Here is a 20,560-nt window from a genome sequence, read left to right on the forward strand (position 1 = left end):
GGGTCGTAACACATCAGAAATGTAACGTCCACTGTTCAAAGTGCCATCAATGCGAACAAGAGGTGACCGAGACGTGTAATCAATGCCACCTCATACCATCACGCCGGGTGATACGCCAGTATGGCGATGACGAATACACGCTTCCAATGTGCGTTTACCGCGATGTCGCCAAACACGGATGCGACCATCATGATGCTGTAAACAGAACCTGGATTCATCCGAAAAAATGACATTTTGCCATTCGTGCACCCAGGTTCGTCGTTGACTACACCATCGCAGGTGCTCCTGTCTGTGATGCAGCGTCAAGGGTAACCGCAGCCATGGTCTCAGAGCTGATAGTCCATGCTACTGCAAACGTCGTCGTGCAAACGTCCCCATCTGTTGACTCAGGGATCGAGACGTGGCTACACGATCCGTTACAGCGGATAAGATGCCTGTCATCTCCACTGCTAGTGATACGAGGCCGTTGGGATCCATCACGGCGTTCCATATTACCCTCCTGAACCCACCGATTCCCTATTCTGCTAACAGTCGTTCGATTTCGACCAACGCGAGGAGCAATGTCGCGATACGATAAACCGCAATCGCGATAGGCTACAATACGACCTTTATCAAAGTCGGAAACGTGATTGTACGCATTTCTCCTCCTTACACGAGGCATCACAACAACGTTTCACCAGGCAACGCCGGTCAACTGCTATTTGTGTATGAGAAATCGGTTGAAAACTTTTCTCATGTCAGCAAGTTGTGTGAATGCTCTGAAAAGCTAATCATTTGCATATCAGAGCATGTTCTTCCTGTAGGTTAAATTTCGTGTCTGTTGCACGTCATCTTCGTGGAGTAGCAATTTTAATGGCCAGTAGTGTAGAAGAAACAAACCATTTTCAGAACTGAAGGCATTTATACATCTAACTGTAATTCTTGAAACAACGACGATAACTGCACGTGAGCACAAATGGAAATGAGCGTACGGCATTGTGGGCCGGGGGGCCCCCCCGTGAAGTTCGGCCGCCGAAGGCAAGTACTTATTGCATTCGACGTCACATTGGGCGGGTTTTGAGTCGGAGATGGGGATTAAATGATGATAACAACACACAGTCCCTGAGCGGAGAAAATCTCCTGCCCCAGCCGGGAATCGAACTCAGGCCCCATGGCTTGGCATTCCGCAGCGCTGACCACTCAGCTAACAGGGGCGGACTCGTGAGCACAGGTGCCGTGAACAAAGGCATATGAAATGCAAGGCGCTCGAGAATTATCCGAAACACTCGTGAAATGGTAGCACATATCAGAAACGTTAGTTGCTTCGAGTCTACATAACGTCACTAGCTCTCAAACACAATTAATGTACCATTTATAAAACTTGCTGGCAGATTAAAACTGTGTGCCGAACCGAGACTCGAACACGAGACCTTTGCCTTTCGCGGGCAAGTGCTCTACCAACTGAGCTACCCAAGCACGACTCACGCCCCATCCTTACAACTTTACTTCTGCCAGTACCTCGTCTCCTACCTTACAAACTTTACAAAAGCTCTCCTGCGAACCTTGAAGAACTAGCATCCTGAAAGAATGGATATTGCGGAGATATGGCTTAGCCACAGCCTGGGGGATTTTTCCAAAATGAGATTCACTCTGCAGCGGAGTGTGCGTTGATATGAAACTTCCTGGCAGATTAAAACTGTTTGTCGGACCGAGACTAGAACTCTGGACCTTTGCCTTTCGCGGGCAAGTGCTCTACCACACACTCCGCTGCAGAGTAAAAACCTCAGTCTGCAAACATCACCCAGGCTGTGGCAAAGCAATGTCTCCACAATATCCATTCTTTTAGGAGTGCTACTTCTGCAAGGTTCGTAGGAGAGCTTGTATAAAGTTTGGAAGGTAGGAGACGAGGTACTGGCAGAAGTAAAGCTGTGAGGAGGGGGCGTGAGTCGTGCTTGGGTAGCTCAGTTGGTAGAGCAATTCCCCACGAAAGGCCAAGGTCCCGAGTCCGAATCTCGGTGCGGCATACAGTTTTAATCCGCCGCGAAGTTCCTATCAGCGCACACTCCGCTGCACAGTGAAAATATCATTCAATGTACCATTTACTGATGTCGAATTGGTATGATGTGAATATGTGGCACACGGCTTTAAGGGATTAACAGACATAACTTAAGTCTTCTCTTAGGTGCAGTGTAATTTTTGGATAAGATACTTTTCAGGGTAATTTATTCCACAGTTGTTAGGCGCAAAAGGAGGATACGTTCTATTGTCTATTGTAGCGGTGTGGTGGGGGAAAAAAATTAGAGGGTCAGGAATCAGGGAGTGCAATGACCGCTACAGGGACTGGGGCGGTGGGGGGGGGGGGGGTGAGGCAGGGAAGAACCGTTCTTCTATGAGGACGGCGATGGCACTTCCACGTGGACACTCTGGCTTCATTGGGTTTTGCAGACGCAACGGAAGTCAGTCAGAGTTTAAAGTGGCTGCAGCGAGAAAAATGGCGTAGATGCAAACTCTATTACTCCAGCAAGCTATAGTTGTTACAGGCGTGAACCCGCGTCCGTTGCTGCGAGCTAGTTCCGATGAATGAAGTCTATGTTGTCGCTTGCTTGGAAGTGCTTTCCTAAAGATGTTTCTTTTACAGGTAGCTTCACCGTCTTACACAGTCATGTACGTCTTCAGTTATTTGTAGTGTAGGTCGCCGCTTAGAAATCATTTCCTGGGCCTGCTCAGGTGGCTTTCTGGCGGCTCACGTTGGCAAGAATCGGCGTCACGAGCACTGTGGTTGGCATACAGAGGCCGAATGTTGTTACGCTGTTGGTGAGGTGGCTGTATTTCACCCAGTCGAAGCGAGCGTCGGGAGATAGCTGGCGTCCTGCGTCTCGGTGATTGCGAGAGTATTGGTTCAATGCTCGTCCCATTCAGCGGCGGCCTGCAGCAGGAAAAACGTAGGTAGGCATACGGCATACAGCGGATACCGATTCAAAGTCCGACTGGTTCGACAAGCCTAGTATGGGCGCATGGATAGCTTTAAAACATGCCAGGGCAGTTGCAGTTGAGGTCACTTACTAGAGCCACCAAGCGCCATCGAAATGTCTGAATACCCCGCCACTGCCCCAGCGACGGACGAAGCTGCCTGCATGTCGTACAGTCCGCGCAGTATAACGCGGCCGGCGCAATTGGCTGGAAGTGCGTGGAGAGAGCGGTAGTGGTGGGGGTTACGGGCAGGCACTGTAGGAGAAATGCTGAGTGTTGGAGGGGAAGTGCCATTCTAAACTGAAGCCTAGGCTCACATTTTTTGTACACATTGAGTCCTTCCACGCCTACATTTGCATGATCGCCATTCATACTTTCGTTAATACATACACTCATGCTCATAAATTAAGGATAATTGCAGAATGTGGTGCCACACAATTTGGCGCTACACAAAACTTGCGCTATTAGCATAGGCACATAGGGAGCACACAAGACACAGATCTGTAACTCCACGGTATTGGTGGTAAGTTGAGAAAACCGTCCCAAATCACATGTGCTACAACACGCCTCGGTTTCCTGCGCATGTACCCCGACGCCAATATGGGATATGATCACCATGCACATGTACACAGGCCGCACAACGGGTTGGCATGCTCTGGATCAGGTGGTCGAGCAGCTGCTGGGGTATAGCTTCCCATTCTTGCACCAGTGCCTGTCGGAGCTCCTGAAGTGTCATAGGGGTTTGAAGACGTGCAGCGATACGTCGACTGAGAGCATCCTAGACGTGCTCGATGGGGTTTAGGTCTAGAGAACAGGCAGGCCACCCAATTCGCCTGATATTTTCTGTCTGAAGGTACTCCTCCAAGATGGAAACTCGCGAGGCCGTGCGTTATCATCCATCAGGAGGAAAGTCGGACGCACTGCACCGCTGAAAAGGCAGACATACTGGTGCAAAATGACGTCCCGATACACCTGACCTGTTACAGTTCCTCTGTCAAAGACATGCAGGGGTGTACGTGCACCAACCATAATCTCACCCCACACCATCAAACCACGACCTCCGTACAGTTCCCTTTCAAGGACATTAAGGGGTTGGTATCTGGTTCCTGGTTCACGCCAGGTGAAAACCCGGCGAGAATCACTGTTCAGACTATAGCTGGACTCGTCCGTGAACATAACCGGGGACCACTGTTCCAATGACCATGTACTGTGTTCTTGACATCAGGCCTTACGGGGTCTCCTGTGACCAGGGGTCAGTGGAATGCACCTTGTAGGTCTCCGGGCGAATAAACCATGTCTGTTCAGTCGTCTGTAGACTGTGTGTCTGGAGACCCAGTGGCTGTGGTAAGGTCCCGAGCAAGGCTACCTGCAGTACTCCGCGGCCGTCTGCGGGCACTGATGGTGAGATACCGATCTTCTTGCGGTGTTGTACACTGTGGACGTCCCGTACTGTAGCGCCTGGACACGTTTCCTGTCTGCTGGAATCGTTGCCATAATCGTGAGATCACATGGAGGGCCCGTGCTACGACCTGCTCTTTGACCAGCCTCCAGTCGCCATAGTATTCTAGCCCTCATAACGACATCAGTATGTATTCTTTGAGCCATTTTCAACCCACAGTCACCATTAGCACGTCTGAAAACGTGTGCCCACTTACTCGCTGCACCGTACTCTGACATGCACCAACACACCTCTGCGTATGTGGACTGCTGCCAGCGCCACCGTACAACGACCGCAGGTCAAATGCACCGTGTGGTCACACCCCGAGGTGATTTAAACCCGGAAACCGCCCACCAGAGCATTGTTTCACCATGCATCTGTATTATCCTTAATTTATGAATATGAGTGCAGTTTCGGAATGAAGATATGTATTTGATGCGTGAGCAGAAGTACTGAGGAGGCCAGTGACTAAGAAACAGATGAAGTACACAAATCGTGCGAAAATCACGTCGTCTATCCGGTCGCATCATATCTGACTTTAGGAAGGACTGCTGTGATGATACAAACGAATGTTACACACATACCTTACGCAAGCATTCGTATTTATGGTAGGGAGGGGTAAACTTAAGTATTCAGGGACAATTTTTTCTTTTACTAACTCCAACTTCACTACCACGGGACGTAGTTTTTTTGACTAACATCGAACTCAGAATATTTGACCTACAGTTTAAAATTCTGATTCAGTATCCATCTTTTATCTGTCTGTGTAGTGTGACATACTTGAAACCAATTAACAATTTTCCCGCTTTTTCAGTTACTCTGAACTACTTTTTCTCCCACGGCAGACTGCAAAACGAGAACGACTACGTGGCTAAGGTGAGCTAATTTTTGGTTTTCCTTGAATCCATAAATACATTGTTTTATTTTTATAATTAACGAAGAATCACAACGGCATGCTTTGTTTCAGTGCTACATACACTGCCTGACGGACAGGTCCGGAGAGGTAAGTGTTTTTCCGTTCTCATTAAATCCTTCATTCTTCTTCAAACTAAAGTGGTTCATTTTATTCATGTACGGAAGGCTCCCATTTCCAAGATTATTAGTGCATTTAGATATCTATTTGCAATATGAAGTCTAAAAGACGCACACCTTTGTTGTCGTTTGTAGCGCAGTATTCTCAGACGACATCGCTTGTCCCGTGCTTGGAAGTATTTCTTTAAAGACGTTTCTTCTACGGGTAGTTTCATCGTCTTACACCATCATACATGTCTTTCATGTTTGTAGTGCACGTCTCAGGGTGGACATTATTTCCTGATTCGGGAAATACAGACGCTTCTTAACATGCGTAGGTATATTCAAGTTCAAAAAGCGTGCATACGGAAGGTTAACAGGGGCTTTCAATTCAGGATATGTCACATACTGAAATAAAGAAATATGGGAAAATAAATATAATCTTTTTACCTGGAAGTTTATGAAATCATTACAGACCCAGCGAGAACATCAGAGAGCAATCGGTACGAATAATAAAATCATCTTTACCAGCTAAAATTATGGAATAATAAATATTTATGCTACTTAGTCCCGAACAGTCAACAGAAAACAGATCTGAATGCACACGGAACAATTTAGCAATGTGTATCCCCGCAGATACTGACAGGAGGTTGGTGGAACAGGACTTGAATAAATGAAACGTGATGCAATTGATTGACTATCCGCTGTTATTTTACTCAAATGAAAATGCGAACGGCTGCAGCTACTACAAGTAATGTTCTTTTTATCATACCAGTATCTGCACTAATGGATAAAACAACAGAAAGAGTAGAGGAAAACGCTACAAAACATAAAAACTTACTGAACATCATTACTGTGTTAAAACATGCGATTAAAATTTTAAACAAATACTAGTTCATTAATAAAACATCGGGTATTTTCTGAATACAGGATTTAATTACGTTATATAGGTTGTTAAAGTTCATTACAATCAAAACCGGTCCAAGTATTGCTACGGCTATGCGTGTTCCGACTGGACTGTAATCTTCAATAGCCCGATAGAGAAAATAGTGAAGCATTGCGTCACAAATACACGTATAATCGCACTATAAAGATTATGTATACTGTCACGCTGCTAATTACGTCAAAACCTCTAATTAGAAAGGCGTCTGGTGTCTTCATGAGATAGTGTCCATTTCGACGCTAAATTTTATAGGAGCAGATCCCCACCCAGCTAAAACGAACTTTTGTAATCACTTATATCTTTACGTTTTAAGGCTCTTGACATCGACCAAGAAGGTGAAACTGATTGTGCTCTAATGAAATAAAGGGAATTCATGCTTGCACACTATTACTTCCATTACAATCTTTATGAAACTTTTCCCTGGTTTCCATAAACGGCTTCTAAGGGATACTGCGATAGTACCTTACCCAAGCATATGTGCAACTTTCTCCCCATTCCTCTCCAGTTGACAAAACACTTCGTCAGTTTCTTTCTCTCATTCATTACTATCAGGTCAGTGTTACGTGAGAAGCCAGTTTAATTGAAGTGCCTATGAACTGCAGAAAAATTTGAAACTTTGGGGCGTAAATGAAGAGATACAACTATGCTGAAATGTAAACCGAATATCAGCTTAAGACTATGACGAAAGATGATATCTCTTTCTGCTGTGACTACTCCTTCTTATGAAAGCTGCTTTTAAATACTCCCGCGCTTCCTCAGTAAATCCAATTTTACACGTGAAATTCGTCTGGTAAAGAAGTGTACCCTAAAGTTGATGTCAGCACCACAGTGCCTTATTAGGCATGGTACGTCTGATATTGCACTCGAAGACATACTAGCATGTCTCTCATCGGTGATCGTTCAGTGCTGAACTACCACAGACAACTTACGTACATGGGCGCCCTATAACAGTCTATCCTACAAAATGAACAAAGAACTTAGCGCAGCTCCCTCTAGTACCATGGAAGTAATACCCCGATGTCTTAACAGACGTCCTATAGTCCTGTCCCTTCCCCTTATCAGTGTTTTCTACATATTCCTTTCCTCTACGATTCTGCTCAGGACATCCTCATCCCCATTCCTTACCTTATCAGTCCACCTAATTTTCAACAGTCGTCTGTAGCGCCACATCTCAGATGCTTCGACTTCCTTCTATTCTGGTTTTCCCACAATCCATGTTTCACTACCGGACAATGTTTTGCTCCAAACATAAATACTCAGTAATTTCTTCCCCAAATTAAGGTCTATTTTTGGTATTAGTAGGCTTCTCATGGGCAGGAACGCCCTTTTTGGCAGTACTAGTCTGCTTTTGATGTCCTTCTTGCTCCGTCCGTCATTGGTTTTTTGCTGCCTAGGTAGTAGAATTCCTTTTCATCGCTCCTGATGTTAAGTGTCTCGCTGTTCTGATTTCTGCTACTTCCCATTGCTTTCGTCTTTCTTCGATTTATTCTCAACCCATATTTTATTCTCATTACATTGTTCAGTCCATTATGTATTATATAATTCTTCTTCAACGTCATCAGCGAATCTTATCTTTGACATCCTTTCACCTTGAATTTTAATTCTACTCCTGAACCTTCCTTTTATTTCCATCATTACTTCTTCCATGTACAGATTGAACAGTAGGGGCGCAAGGCTACACCCTTTTTTATCCGTTCTTGGTCGTCCACTCTTATTATTTCCTCTTGGCTCTTGTACGTGTTGTATATTACACGTCTCTCCCTGTATCATACACCTACTTTTCGCAAAATTACGAACATTTTGCACCAATATTTACTGTCGAATGCTTTTTCCAGTCAACAGATCCAATGAACGTGTCTTAATTTTTTTTAGTCTTGCTTCTATTTTCAACCGCAATCTCACAATTGCTTCACTCGTGCCTTTACCTTTTCTAAATTCAAACTGATCGTCATCTAACACATTCTCATTTTTCTTTTCCATTCTTCTGTTTATTATTCTCGTCAGCAACTTGCATACATGAGCTGTTAAGCTGATTGTCTGATAATTCTCGCACTTGCCAGCTCTTGCAGTCTTCGGAATTGTGTGGATGATATTTTTTCCGCAAATCAAATGATATGTCGCCAGACACACACATTCCACACACCAACGCGAATAGTCGTTCGGTTGCCCCTGCCCCAATGATTTTAGAAATTCTGATGGAATGTTATCCATCTCTTCTGCCGTATTTGATGTTAAGTCCTCCAAATCGCACTTTAATTCTGATTCTAATACTGGATACCGTATCTCTTCTACATCGACTCCTGTTTCTTCTTCTATCACATGAGACAAATCTTCTCCCTCATATAGGCTTTCAATGTATTCTTTCCACCTATCCGCTCTCTCCTCTGCATTTAACAGTGGAATTCCCGTTGGACTCTAAATTTTACCACCCTTGGTTTTAATTTCACCGAAGGTATTTTGACTTTCTTATATCGGTCAGTCCTTTTACCCATGGTTTCTTCGCAGTTACCTTTTTTTATCTATGAACAGCATATTCGCTATTACAGAACTGAAATAGTCTTTCTCCTCTCTCATTCCTACTACCAATCCCATATTCTTCTCTAACCTCTTTTCCTACGTCTCCCCCTACAACTACATTCCAATCCCCCATTACTATTAGATTTTCATCTTCCTTTACGTACTGTATTATCCTTTCCATATCCTCATATACTTTCTCTATCTCTTCATCTTCAGCTCGCGACGTCCGCATGCATACCTAACCTATCGTTGACAATGTTGGTCTGTTGTCGATTCTTTTAAGAACAAACCTATCACTGAATTGTTCACAGTGACACACAGTGTCTGCTGTACCTTCCTATTCATAACGAATCCTCCACAGTTATACCATTTTCTGCTGCTGTTGATATTACCCTATACTCATCTGGCCAGAAATCCTTGTCTTCTTTCCATTTCACATCACTGACCCCTACTATATCCAGATTTAGACTTTGCATTTCCCTTTTTAGATTTTGTAGCCACCCTGGTGAAAAATGGCAACACAATACTGTCGCACGAGAGGCAATACTTGAGGGCTTAGGATGACCGTGACGTACTATTGCTCCCGTCGAGAGTTCCCTCACTAACAGCCGTGACTTAAAGCCATAGCCGATGGCTCCGTACGCCAGACTCCAGGAGTAATGCCGCTGTATATCCCCATAACATTGGAAGAAGGGGACCTCTCTGCAGATCGCCGTCAAAACCGCCGAAGATCCGTGGTACAGCAGAACGGCGATTCCCGCTGAACAAAATACGACGTCTTGCATAAGCAGTCCATGGTTCCCAGTCAAGGAACCACTCCAAACGCAGCCGTTTTTGTTGTGGTTTTAAGGGTAGGCCTGTAATTCCCTAGTATGGCTGACGCTAGTCGCCCATTAATGGTTTGGAATGACACTGAATGTTATAGAGGGTCCATTACATGTTTTCGGATGGCAGACACAGATATGATGGAGTTATGATATGCTTGGTGCACAGGATTTCCGCTTGCGGTGGTCAGACGTCGTCAACTGGAACATTGCCTATTCTCACATTCCAGTGCAGTCCAACATCGAATCATTGTCACATCTGAATGCCCCCCAGACGTGGATATTCTACCAGTGGGCCAAATGGAGACACATAGTGAGGCCTCTTTCAAACTGCTGATAAAGCTGTCTCACATGGCTACACATGCCCTTAACGTGATCACTCAACATCTGAGCTTCACGCCCTTTATATTCACTACCAGCCCTATAGATGTTTCGTCGTAAGTTAGTTCCTGTCAGTTGCGGCAGGGTTGGGTGCGGTAACTTCGCGGGCCTATCTCAACCAATAACGTAATGCGATTGTGTAAATGCCTCTGTGGCGATGCCTCATTGTCGTCACAGTAGACGGCTACTGTTTTAGCCTGCAGCCGTTAGCACTTCGCAGCTGCGAGCTGTCAGGAGTCAAAATGGCTCTGAGCACTATGGGACTTAACTGCTAAGGTCATCAGTCCCCTAGAACTTAGAACTAATTAAATCTAACTAACCTAAGGACATCACACACATCCATGCCCGTGGCAGGATTCGAACCTGTCAGGAGTCATCTAGGGCCGACTCGACTGAACGCTGAACACGAACAACGCAAATGCACTCTGATGGGGGCTCAGCCATCCAGAGAGAAACGCAACTTTAAATAATTACATAGCCACCGATAGTGTTTATATGTTCGAAGTTACAGTGACATCCGACCATGTATTCTGGATGATTCACCGTTTCTGTCAGGGGTGTACTGACAGACAAACTACTCAACATGGTTCAAATGGCTCTGAGTACTATGGGACTCAACTACTGAGGTCATCAGTCCCCTGGAACTTAGAACTACTTAAACCTAACTAACCTAAGGACATGACACACATCCATGCCCGAGGCAGGATTCGAACCTGCGACCGTAGCGGTCGCGCGCTTCCAGTCTGTAGCGCCTGGAACCGCTCGGTCACCCCGACAGGCTACTCAACACGCTTTGACTAAACTACTCAACATGCTTTGATAGACTGCATTGCCTCTCATTACAATTGCGGCATGTTTCCTGTTTCCGGTGGATGTAATTTGGTGTGACAATGAGATCACCCATCAACAGGAGTGTTGGTAGCTGTAAACATTAATCACTGTAACTAAAGACATCAGCGTTTCATGACAACTTTTAACCAAGGGTATACGAGTGTTGTATACGACCGAACAACAGGTATTATACATTGCTGACAACCCTACACTAATATGTATATTATATATTATAATATTATATATATATATATATATGTTATAATATTATAAGCCATACCAACACCCATTCCTCAGCACACTTCTGCATATACAACACAACCACTTGATATTACAACGTAATCTTGTCATAGCAGTAATTTTCTTCCTTTGGCTGCTCGATCGTCTTGCATCTCCTCGATTGAGCATATATCCTCAATTGTAATCCGGCCCTTCAGCCGTAGATCGAAACAGCAGGTCACGAAATGCCTCAGAATCACACGTAAAACCTCTTTAGTACAGATCCCGTATATAATTCTTACAGATTGTGATCTGAATGAGCGAGCTAGGTGGCAGAGTTATGAGATACTGCTATTTTGGATGACTGGGTAGAATTTTCTTCCCACGCACTACCACCTCGGATTGGATTGTGGTGATACATGGAGTTTAAGTGGACTAAACTACAAAGTCATCGGTCCTTGGAGTTAGAGGGAAAAGGATAATTAAATCGGTGCAATCTTTTAACGATTGTTTTCTCACCCGATGAGCTGAGCACACTTAGAGAACAGGCTACATGTCTCTGGTAAACAGATTCAAACAAAGACTTTTATATGAATATTTGTATTTTACTGCCTTTCAAAGTTATGACAATATCGATTTGCAGGAACGTAGAGAACGACGCGAAGGAGTGACATTTCACATACAACCAATTCAAATCATTCATCTTGTAAACCTTACGTTTTTCTAGTTTCATATTGTACAACCTTTTTGTCTTTTTACAGATCGATTCGGAAGGTGATTTCGATGTCGACCTGATCAAAGTGATGACTCGCCGTTTCCCTAACGAGACTAACATCGAGGGCCTCAGTGAAATGGTCGACAACTGCGTCGCTGGCAGAGGTGAGATACCGATCACTTCACGTTCTCCTTTACAATCTCTTCAAACATGTTTCTACAGACAAAGAGTGAGAGAGGGGGGAGGGGGGCGGAAGAGAGAGAGGCGATGAGATAGCAAAAATACATCACCAAACTTCATCGGTATCTACGGGTTGTCTTGATTGACTCACTGAGAGTAGTGACCAATGTTCTGAAAGGAAGTTATAGGTGTACCCCCGCAAATAAGACACCACTCCGGCAGCAAACGTAAATCATCCTTGACAGATCGGAGGGGGACTCCTCCCAATGAACCTTAATGTGTTCAGAAGGTTGCGTCTATTGCATCCACTCCTATGTGAATAACATCCCACTAACCACAATGACGGCTGTCAGCGGTACAACTAAAGTTTTCCTGAAAAGCGATGGCCTAACAGGTGCTTTTTCCTCTGCAGCTTAAACGCACTTTAGTGGACAGAATTTCAGGGCAGTATCTTCCTTTTGGAGTAGAGGACTGCCACAAAAAGAGGAAGAATCAGCAGTGATCAACGGCATGAGGATGCAGAACGCTGCGGAAATCACCGCTTCAGAGACACATAATGTGTTTTCACACGTGTCCTGTAATTCAAAAAGTGTCACGACAAGCCTTCCACTCGCAAAAGATTCCGGATTAGTTTCCCATTCGGATCTCAGAGAGAGTAATCATGAGAAAAAGGTGGAGTAACTAACGAAAGTAGGAGCGTGGAATGTCGGAAGTTTGAACATGGTAGGAAAGCCACAAAATCTGAAAAGAAAAACGCAGAGACTCAGTCTACATACAGTGTTTCTAGCAAGACGAATGAAGGGTAACGTCAACAGCAGCAGAAAATGGTAAAACGGGAGTAGGATTCAAAAATGGTTCAAATGGCTCTGAGCACTATGGGACTTAATATCTGAGGTCATCAGTCCCCAGAACTTAGAACTACTTAAACCTAACTAACCTAAGGACATCACACACATCCATGCCCGAGGCAGGATTCGACCATGCGACCGTAGCAGCAGCGCGGTTCCGGACTGAAGCGCCTAGAACCCCTCTGCCACCGACGCCGGCAGTAAGATTCTTTATGTATAGGAAGATGGGGCAGAGAATGAGTTACTGTGAACAAATTCATAAATAAGGTTGTTCTTATCAGAATAAACAGTAAAACGAAGTCATCAACTACAGTTGAGGTATGCATATACGTGCGGATGTCACTCAAAAGTTAAAAAGAAAGAGTATATGAGGCTATTGAACGGGCAATTCAAAGGAACGAAAATCTAATGACCATTATTGTCCATCATTAAAGCTATCAGTGGTTCAGAAAGGAGTTCAATTATCAGCAACAAAAATTTGCTTAACAACATAAAATGTCTGACAGGTAGCAAAACAAGTTAAAAAGTAAAAAAAGGACTTTGTTTTTAAGTGTAGTTGCATGAGTAGCACTAAAAAATAATGAATACTAATATTAGCACTAATCCTGGATACATGTCCTGTAAACTGAGTCGTTCGACATTATGTCGATAAAAGACTCGATCAAATGATCTATGGAACACAAAAGTGGCTATCTAGATAATAATAATGGGGGACTGGAACGTGGTAGTTGCAGAAGGAATAGAAAACAGAGCTATACCAGAGTATGGGGTCGTTAGAAGGAAAGAGGGAAAACACTAATTTCTGATTAAATTTCAGCTAATATTAGCACGCAAACTGGAACTTCCTGGCAGATTAAAACTGTATGCCGGACCGAGACTCGAACTCGGGACCTTTGCCTTTCGCGGGCAAGTGCTCTACCAACTGAACTACCCAATCACGACTTACGCCCCGTCCTCACAGCTTTACTTCTGCCAGTACCTCGTCTCCTACCTTCCAAACTTTACAGAAGCTCTCCTACGCAGGAGAGGTACTGGCTGAAGTAAAGCTCTGAGGACGAGCTTGGGTAGCTCAGTTGGTAGCGCACTTGCCCACGGAAGGCAAAGGTCCCGAGTTCGAGTCTCGGTCTGGCACACAGTTTTAATCTGCCAGGAGGTTTCATACCAGCGCACAGTCCGCTGTAGAGTGGAAATCTCATTCTGGAGCGCGTAAACTGTCCTTGAATCACTACAGAAGCAGCTGTAGCTGAAAAGGGGGAAAACAAAACTGAGGACCTGTTAGATGCCGTTCACTTTGGTTTTAGGGGAAGTAAAGGCACTAGAGACTCAGTTCTGATCCTGTGCCTGATAATGGAATCTGTAATCAAAATAGAATTTTTCGACGCAGGAAAAGCGCTCGACAATGTAAAACGTTGCAAGGAACCTGAGGAAAGTAGGAGTAAGAACTAGGGAAAGACGGGTAATATACTGTACGTACAAGAACTGATAGGGAATAATAAGACTGAAATATCAACAACGAAATGAACGGATTAAGAAGTGTGTATAACAGGAATGTGGTTTTTCATCTCTATAGTTCAATTTATACGTCAAAGAAGCAATGCGACTAATAGAAAAAGAAAGATTCAAGAGTATAGTTAAAATTCAAGGTGAAAGGGTATCAACGATAAGATTCGCTGACATTCTTAAAACAGTGAAAGTGAAGAAAAATTACAGGATTTCTTGAGTGGCATGAAGTTTAATGTTTTCAGAATTTGGATTGAGAGTAAAGCGAAGAAAGACGAAATTAATCTGAAGTAACAGAACACATCAAAACTGGTGACCACGATGTAGACAAAGTTCAGGAATTCTGCGAGCTTGGATGTAAAATAACTCATGATGGACGATGAAAGGAGGACTTAAAAAGCATATTAGTACAGGCAAAGAGATCATTCTTCGTCAAGAGAAGACTACTAGTTACAAACATAGCCCTTTATTCGAAGAAGAAATATCCGACACTATACGTTTGGATCAAAGTATTGAATGCCAGTGTATCATGGACAGTGGGAAAAACGGAAAAGAAAAGAATCAAAGCATTTGGGATGTGGTGTTACAGAAGGATGTCGAACATTGGGTGGACTGACAAGATGAGAAATGATGAGGTTCTCCGCAGAATCGTGGAATAAAGAACCATAGATTGGAATACATCCAACAAATAATTGAGGACGTTGGGTGCAAGTGTTGCTCTGAGATGAAGAAGTTGGTTCAGGAGCGGAATTTTTGTTAGGTCGCATCAAAAAATGCATAGTTGGATAACTTTTGTGGCGGTGGTTTCCTGGCCTCTACTTGTTCTCGAAAACACTACAACCCCTCGAAATGTCAGTATATTTTTGTTCCAACCTACATACGTACGATGTAATAAAATCTACCCACTATGTAAATAATTTCGGTAACTACGACTTTGCTCTTGTTCTATAAATCACCAAAACTTCCATGACCTCTCAGGCACATCATTCTAACTAAATTTTCAAGTATCAAATTCTATTTGACAAAAGACAGAAAATTTTCACCAGCTCGTATCTGCTCAGTGTTTCCCTAATTCCAGCACTGTTTGCTGACATTCTACGACTTCTGTTTAACAGAGCAGCAAGCTATAAATGATACACTCACAACACTGGTGTAATATTCTACAATAAACCTTATTTGTTAGACGAACCGGTTTTTGGCTGTGAAGCCATCTTCAGGTGCAAAGTTAAATATGTGTGCAGTGAAATTTTGTTGAATCAAAGATTTTAAACTACAGCATGTACAGAGTATCTCCATTTACAGAGAGGAAAAATTTTAATGTTAGAATTAGAAAAAAAGAATCGGAATTATTTCAGTCTAAATACTATGTAAAATTATTTAAATAAGATAAAATAGTGGTGACACATTAACTAATGAACTGTAGACAAATAACAACAGTTGGACATAGAGAAAATATTTGAGCCATAGACTTTCGTGACATGTTCCAAAGGTATGGCTGAAGAAAATAATCTTGTCTTTAATACACCACAAATTAAAACAGATAGGATATAATGGTGATATTAAACAGCTGAGTCAAGCAGCTGTGATTATACAAAGTAAAATTTTTTGAACACAACGAGAGAAATTGTAGTAACTGAAATAAAGGAAACGGGGTGTATAATTAAGAGGGATAATTTACAACATGGCTTGGATGGGGCTGCGAGTAGCATCTGGCGAGTAAGGGATCTGTCTCTGGCCATTCAGTACTAAGCTTGTGTTGATGGACAAGTGTTTATTAATTTCCTTTGTTTCAAGATAGTTCATCTTCCTTCCTTTATGGATGCGATGTAGTACTTCATGTTTCAATTTGTAACTATAATCTTCCTTAAGCAGGTGTTCTGCAAAACTAGAGTTCCTTTTTTTAAGTTTTCAATTTCTGTGGTATTCCTTCAAGTGGATACGTATCACCCTGTCAGACTGTCGTATACAGGGTGGTCCATTGATAGTGACCGGGCCAAATATCTCACGAAATAAGCATCAAACAAAAAAACTACAGAGAACGGAACTCGTCTAGCTTGAAGGGGGAAACCAGATGGCACTATGGTTGGCCCGCTAGGTCAAACGGATATCAACTGCTTTTTTAAAATAGGAACCCGCATTTTTATTACATATTCGTGTAGTACGTAAATAAATATGGATGTTTTAGTTGGACAACTTTTTTCACTTTGCGACAGTTGGCGCTGTAATAGTCACAAACGTATAAGTACGTGGTATCACGTAACATTACGCCAGTGAGGACGGTATTTGCTTCGTGATACATTACCCGTGTTGAAATGGACCATTTGCGGAAATGGTCGATATCGAGTTGATCTGTGGCTATTGCGATCAAAATGCCCAACGGGCATGTGCTATGTATGCTGCTCGGTATCCTGGACGACATCATCCAAGTGTCAGGACCGTTCGCCGGATAGTTACGTTATTAAGGAAACAGGAAGTGTTCAGCCACATGTGAAATGTCAACCACGACCTGCAACAAATGATAATGTCTAAGTAGGTGTTTTAGCTGCTGTCGCGTAGACAGACGGATCTGACGTCCCCGGATTTCTTTCTGTGGGAAAAGGTGAAGGATATTTGCTATCGTGATCCACCGACAACGCCTGACAACATGCGTCAGCGCATTGTCAATGCATGTGGAAACATTACGGAAGGCGAACTGCTCGCTGTTGAGAGGAATGTCGTTACACGTATTGACAAATGCATTGAGGATGACGGACATCTTTTTGAGCATTTATTGCATTAATGTGGTTTCCCCCTTCAAGCTAAACAAGTTTCGTTCTTTGTAGTTTTTTCGTTTGGCGCTTTTTTCGTGAGATATTTGGCCCGGTCTCGATCAATGGTCCACCCCGTATAGTATGTGCTACAGGTTCGTGTAACTAATAATAAATATTGTAGGATGTTATACCAGTGCTGTGTGTGCTTCATTCATAATGTATAAATTATTCTGCTAAGAACCGACTCGACTGTGAAATTTACCACGTTCCCTGCAGCACAGATCTAGCCTGTGCGGACGATCAGCTCGTTCCTAAACTCAAAGAACATGTTATTGATAAACACTCAGGGACGGTATTATGGACCAGTTGAACCATTAGGTCACGTAATGAAATGTGTAAGGCTTAATTAAGCATATGTGGAGACAAGACAAATTCTAAAATGTTCGAAAGGTACGTTACTCAAAAAAAAAAAAAAAAAAAAAAAAAAAAAAACTGTGGTAACTCTTCGCTACAGGAAATAGCCATGTTCGCTTCCGGAAATATCCTTTACTTTTTGAATAAATATTCTAGTAGTATGCATCTTTTATTTTCATTTATATTTTCATTTGGTGCATTACCATTTCAATTGGATCTCTGTTTCCGTCAGTTTCTGCGCACAAATAAAACGTTTCTTATAAATCATGGCAACCTCTATGTGATTCGATTGTCTCATTTCTGTTTCAGGTGAAACTGATTTCTGTGAAAGAGCGTACGGTCTCGTCAGCTGTTTAGTTAAAGAGGTAAGTTCACATGACTCCGATGAGTGGATTACCTTTCTACGCGAAAGCATTCGGAATTGTACATATGTCAATATGAAGTTTTTTGCTGTAAATGAGAGTTCCTGTCATACACCTAAATATTGACCATTCCTCCTGGGACATCCTGCACATATACAAATTTACGATCTCTTGAGAAAGTAGTAATTTTTAGTTCAAACTATTTAAAAAATATCATACGGAACACACATAGTCTATTTGCTGATAACCAGCTAATTACATTTGATGAAGAAGATGAACGGTAAACCACTGTCCACGAACTAAGCTTGCCGTGCCGGGAATATAATATGAAGGTCTCTAGCGACAAGACAAAAGTGACAGCATTTAGGGGAGTCGAACATGTAAGGCCAAAAATTGTGATGTATGACAAGATAATAGACCAAATAGTCGAACATGTAAGATTAAAAATTGTCATTTATGACAAGATAATAGAGCAAGCACTAAGTTTCAAGTATCTATAAGATGGAGCTGTTGATAACAAAAGTTGTAAAATCTAATATTTCGGTATGTGGTACAGTGAACCATACTTTAAAAAATAAGCTGGAAAAAGAAATGATAGTAAATTTTATAAAATTATGACAGTTCCTGTGCTATTCTACGGCAATTGTACTTGCGCCATTAATAAACGTTAGAGAACTAAGACTCAAGCGTCTGTAACAACGTTCCTAAGAACTATGACAAGATGGACAATTTTATATAAAATAAAAACTAAGATATTGGCAAAGAGTTAAACGTTGAACCAATTGAACAACATATGAATATAAAAGTAAATGGACCACGTGAAAAGAATGTTGGAGAGGCGATTACCACTACAAACAATGAAATATGCGCCGCATGGAAAAAGAAGTCTTGGAAGAACCAGAAAGAGATAGCAAATGCGGGCAATCTAGTTTCTTTTGTAGCAATACTACTACTGTACTATTTGTTTATTCTTCATCGTTCGCGAATGAGCCGTCCAGGTCACGCGAAATCGATACCTGTTGGCGGTGGTTTTAGACCAATATTCTTTGACGTCAACAAGTGAGTGTGTCCCCGTTGCTGCACCCATGTGTCTTTTTTGCTCCTCCTCTGTTCTTCCTCCAAATCACGTGTTTGACTTCCCTGATTGAATCTCAGTCCTTTAAATTTGGCGATCCTAGTTTCTTATCAATTCGATCTAGCAAACTTATTTTTCAAAAATGTGTGATTCCGATGGGTTATTCCGTTTTGATCCATTTTCTCTGTGCTTCCATTTAGCTGATCCGTTAGGATACGCATTGTAACTCTGATTTAGTGTTTGAACTGCAGGTTTCTGCATAGGGTTTTGGATAACATATTCCATCACTTATTTCGGTCCTTAAATTTTTCTCATTTCCTAGTTCTTTTACTTCCAATTCACTTGTTGACATTTTGTGTCGAAAAGCATGTGTCTCTGACAAGAAGAGTCTTTCTAGTTTGATCACTATTCTATAACGTCGGATTTTGCAGTTACAGGAAATGTAATTTTTATCATAATTTTTTTAAAGTGAAATTCGTTTTCTATTTTCATAATTAGAGGTTCTCAGGCTTCCTAATTGTTAAAATTTTCAGTGATCCATTCGCGAATGTATTTATATTTTCTAATACGGGTACTTTGTTACTGCCAATTCCGAGCTCACGGTGTGCTGTTTAGTCATAAATTTTATTGTTGCACATTTTGTAGTTTTTAGTTCAGCCTGCTCAGCTTGATGGCACGATTGATCATACTAGTTTTTCAAGCTTTGCAATGATTCTCTACTCTAAAAAACTCTGTTGAAATGAATTTGTGACTTGTGTTTCAGAAACTGGCGAGGCTAGGAAGCTCTCACTGAGACCACACTGAGGCAACCATCAGCGCAGCCCATCACAGCACGCGTGGAACGCCGCCACCACCAGCGGACCACGCATATCATTCTGACACTCACTGCTGCACGGCAACTGTATTTACCCACAACGAAATAAAGAGATGTTAAATGTACTAAAAGTAATTTTCTCGTCCTCGCACACAAATATCCTTCAGTCACTGTCGAGAAGGAGGAAAGAAGAATCGTATCTAACGAGAGCAGCCAGACGCATTGCTCAAAGCCAGGAGGATATCAGACGACATGCTAGAAATTTCTGCTTCACTTGACGTGTTTAATATTGTGTACAGTAGAATGCACTGTGATCGAAATGTAATGATGTACATGATCAGTAATCCCTTACGTTACTCAAGATTAGAGGGCACGAATTTTACACTAGTGAAAAAGGTAAGTGACCATAATGCACTGCTTCTCACCTACCCGTCAAGGTTTCAACGAGAGTACTTATCAGACGTTTCCAGCAAAGAAAGTTTTCATAGCAGGAACTGCCATAGGCGTTATGGTATACTGACCAAGCCGCTGGACTCACAGTAGCGAGAAACAAATTTAAATCATTGTTTAGATTGTCCTTTGTTTCGTTGAGAACCGTTTGATAAATGTATGGCTGGTTTTATGCCCGCTGCCCTGCCCTGCAGCTCCTGCTGCATCATTTCCTTTGTGTTCGTTGTAGGTTGTTCAAATGGCTCTAAGCACTATAGGACTTAACATCTGATGTCATCAGTCCCCTGGACTTATAACTTATTTAAACGTAACTAACCTAAGGACATCACACACAGCCAT

General features: G+C 42.6%; 1 protein-coding gene across 1 annotated transcript in view; it reads left to right on the forward strand.

Annotated features, from left to right (window-relative positions):
* Nucleotides 1-19,896, forward strand: part of LOC126438157 (uncharacterized) — a 34,749-nt gene extending 14,853 nt beyond the window's left edge. The window contains exons 3-7 of the mRNA XM_050090534.1: nucleotides 5,202-5,263; nucleotides 5,355-5,390; nucleotides 11,875-11,992; nucleotides 17,830-17,885; nucleotides 19,721-19,896. Of these exons, the coding sequence (XP_049946491.1) occupies nucleotides 5,202-5,263; nucleotides 5,355-5,390; nucleotides 11,875-11,992; nucleotides 17,830-17,885; nucleotides 19,721-19,750 (302 nt within the window). The 3' untranslated portion in view covers nucleotides 19,751-19,896. The remainder of the gene's footprint in view (nucleotides 1-5,201; nucleotides 5,264-5,354; nucleotides 5,391-11,874; nucleotides 11,993-17,829; nucleotides 17,886-19,720) is intronic.
* The last annotated feature ends 664 nt before the right edge of the window (nucleotides 19,897-20,560 follow it).

Source organism: Schistocerca serialis, unplaced genomic scaffold (genome assembly GCF_023864345.2).
Source record: "Schistocerca serialis cubense isolate TAMUIC-IGC-003099 unplaced genomic scaffold, iqSchSeri2.2 HiC_scaffold_1261, whole genome shotgun sequence".
NCBI lineage: Eukaryota > Metazoa > Arthropoda > Insecta > Orthoptera > Acrididae > Schistocerca > Schistocerca serialis.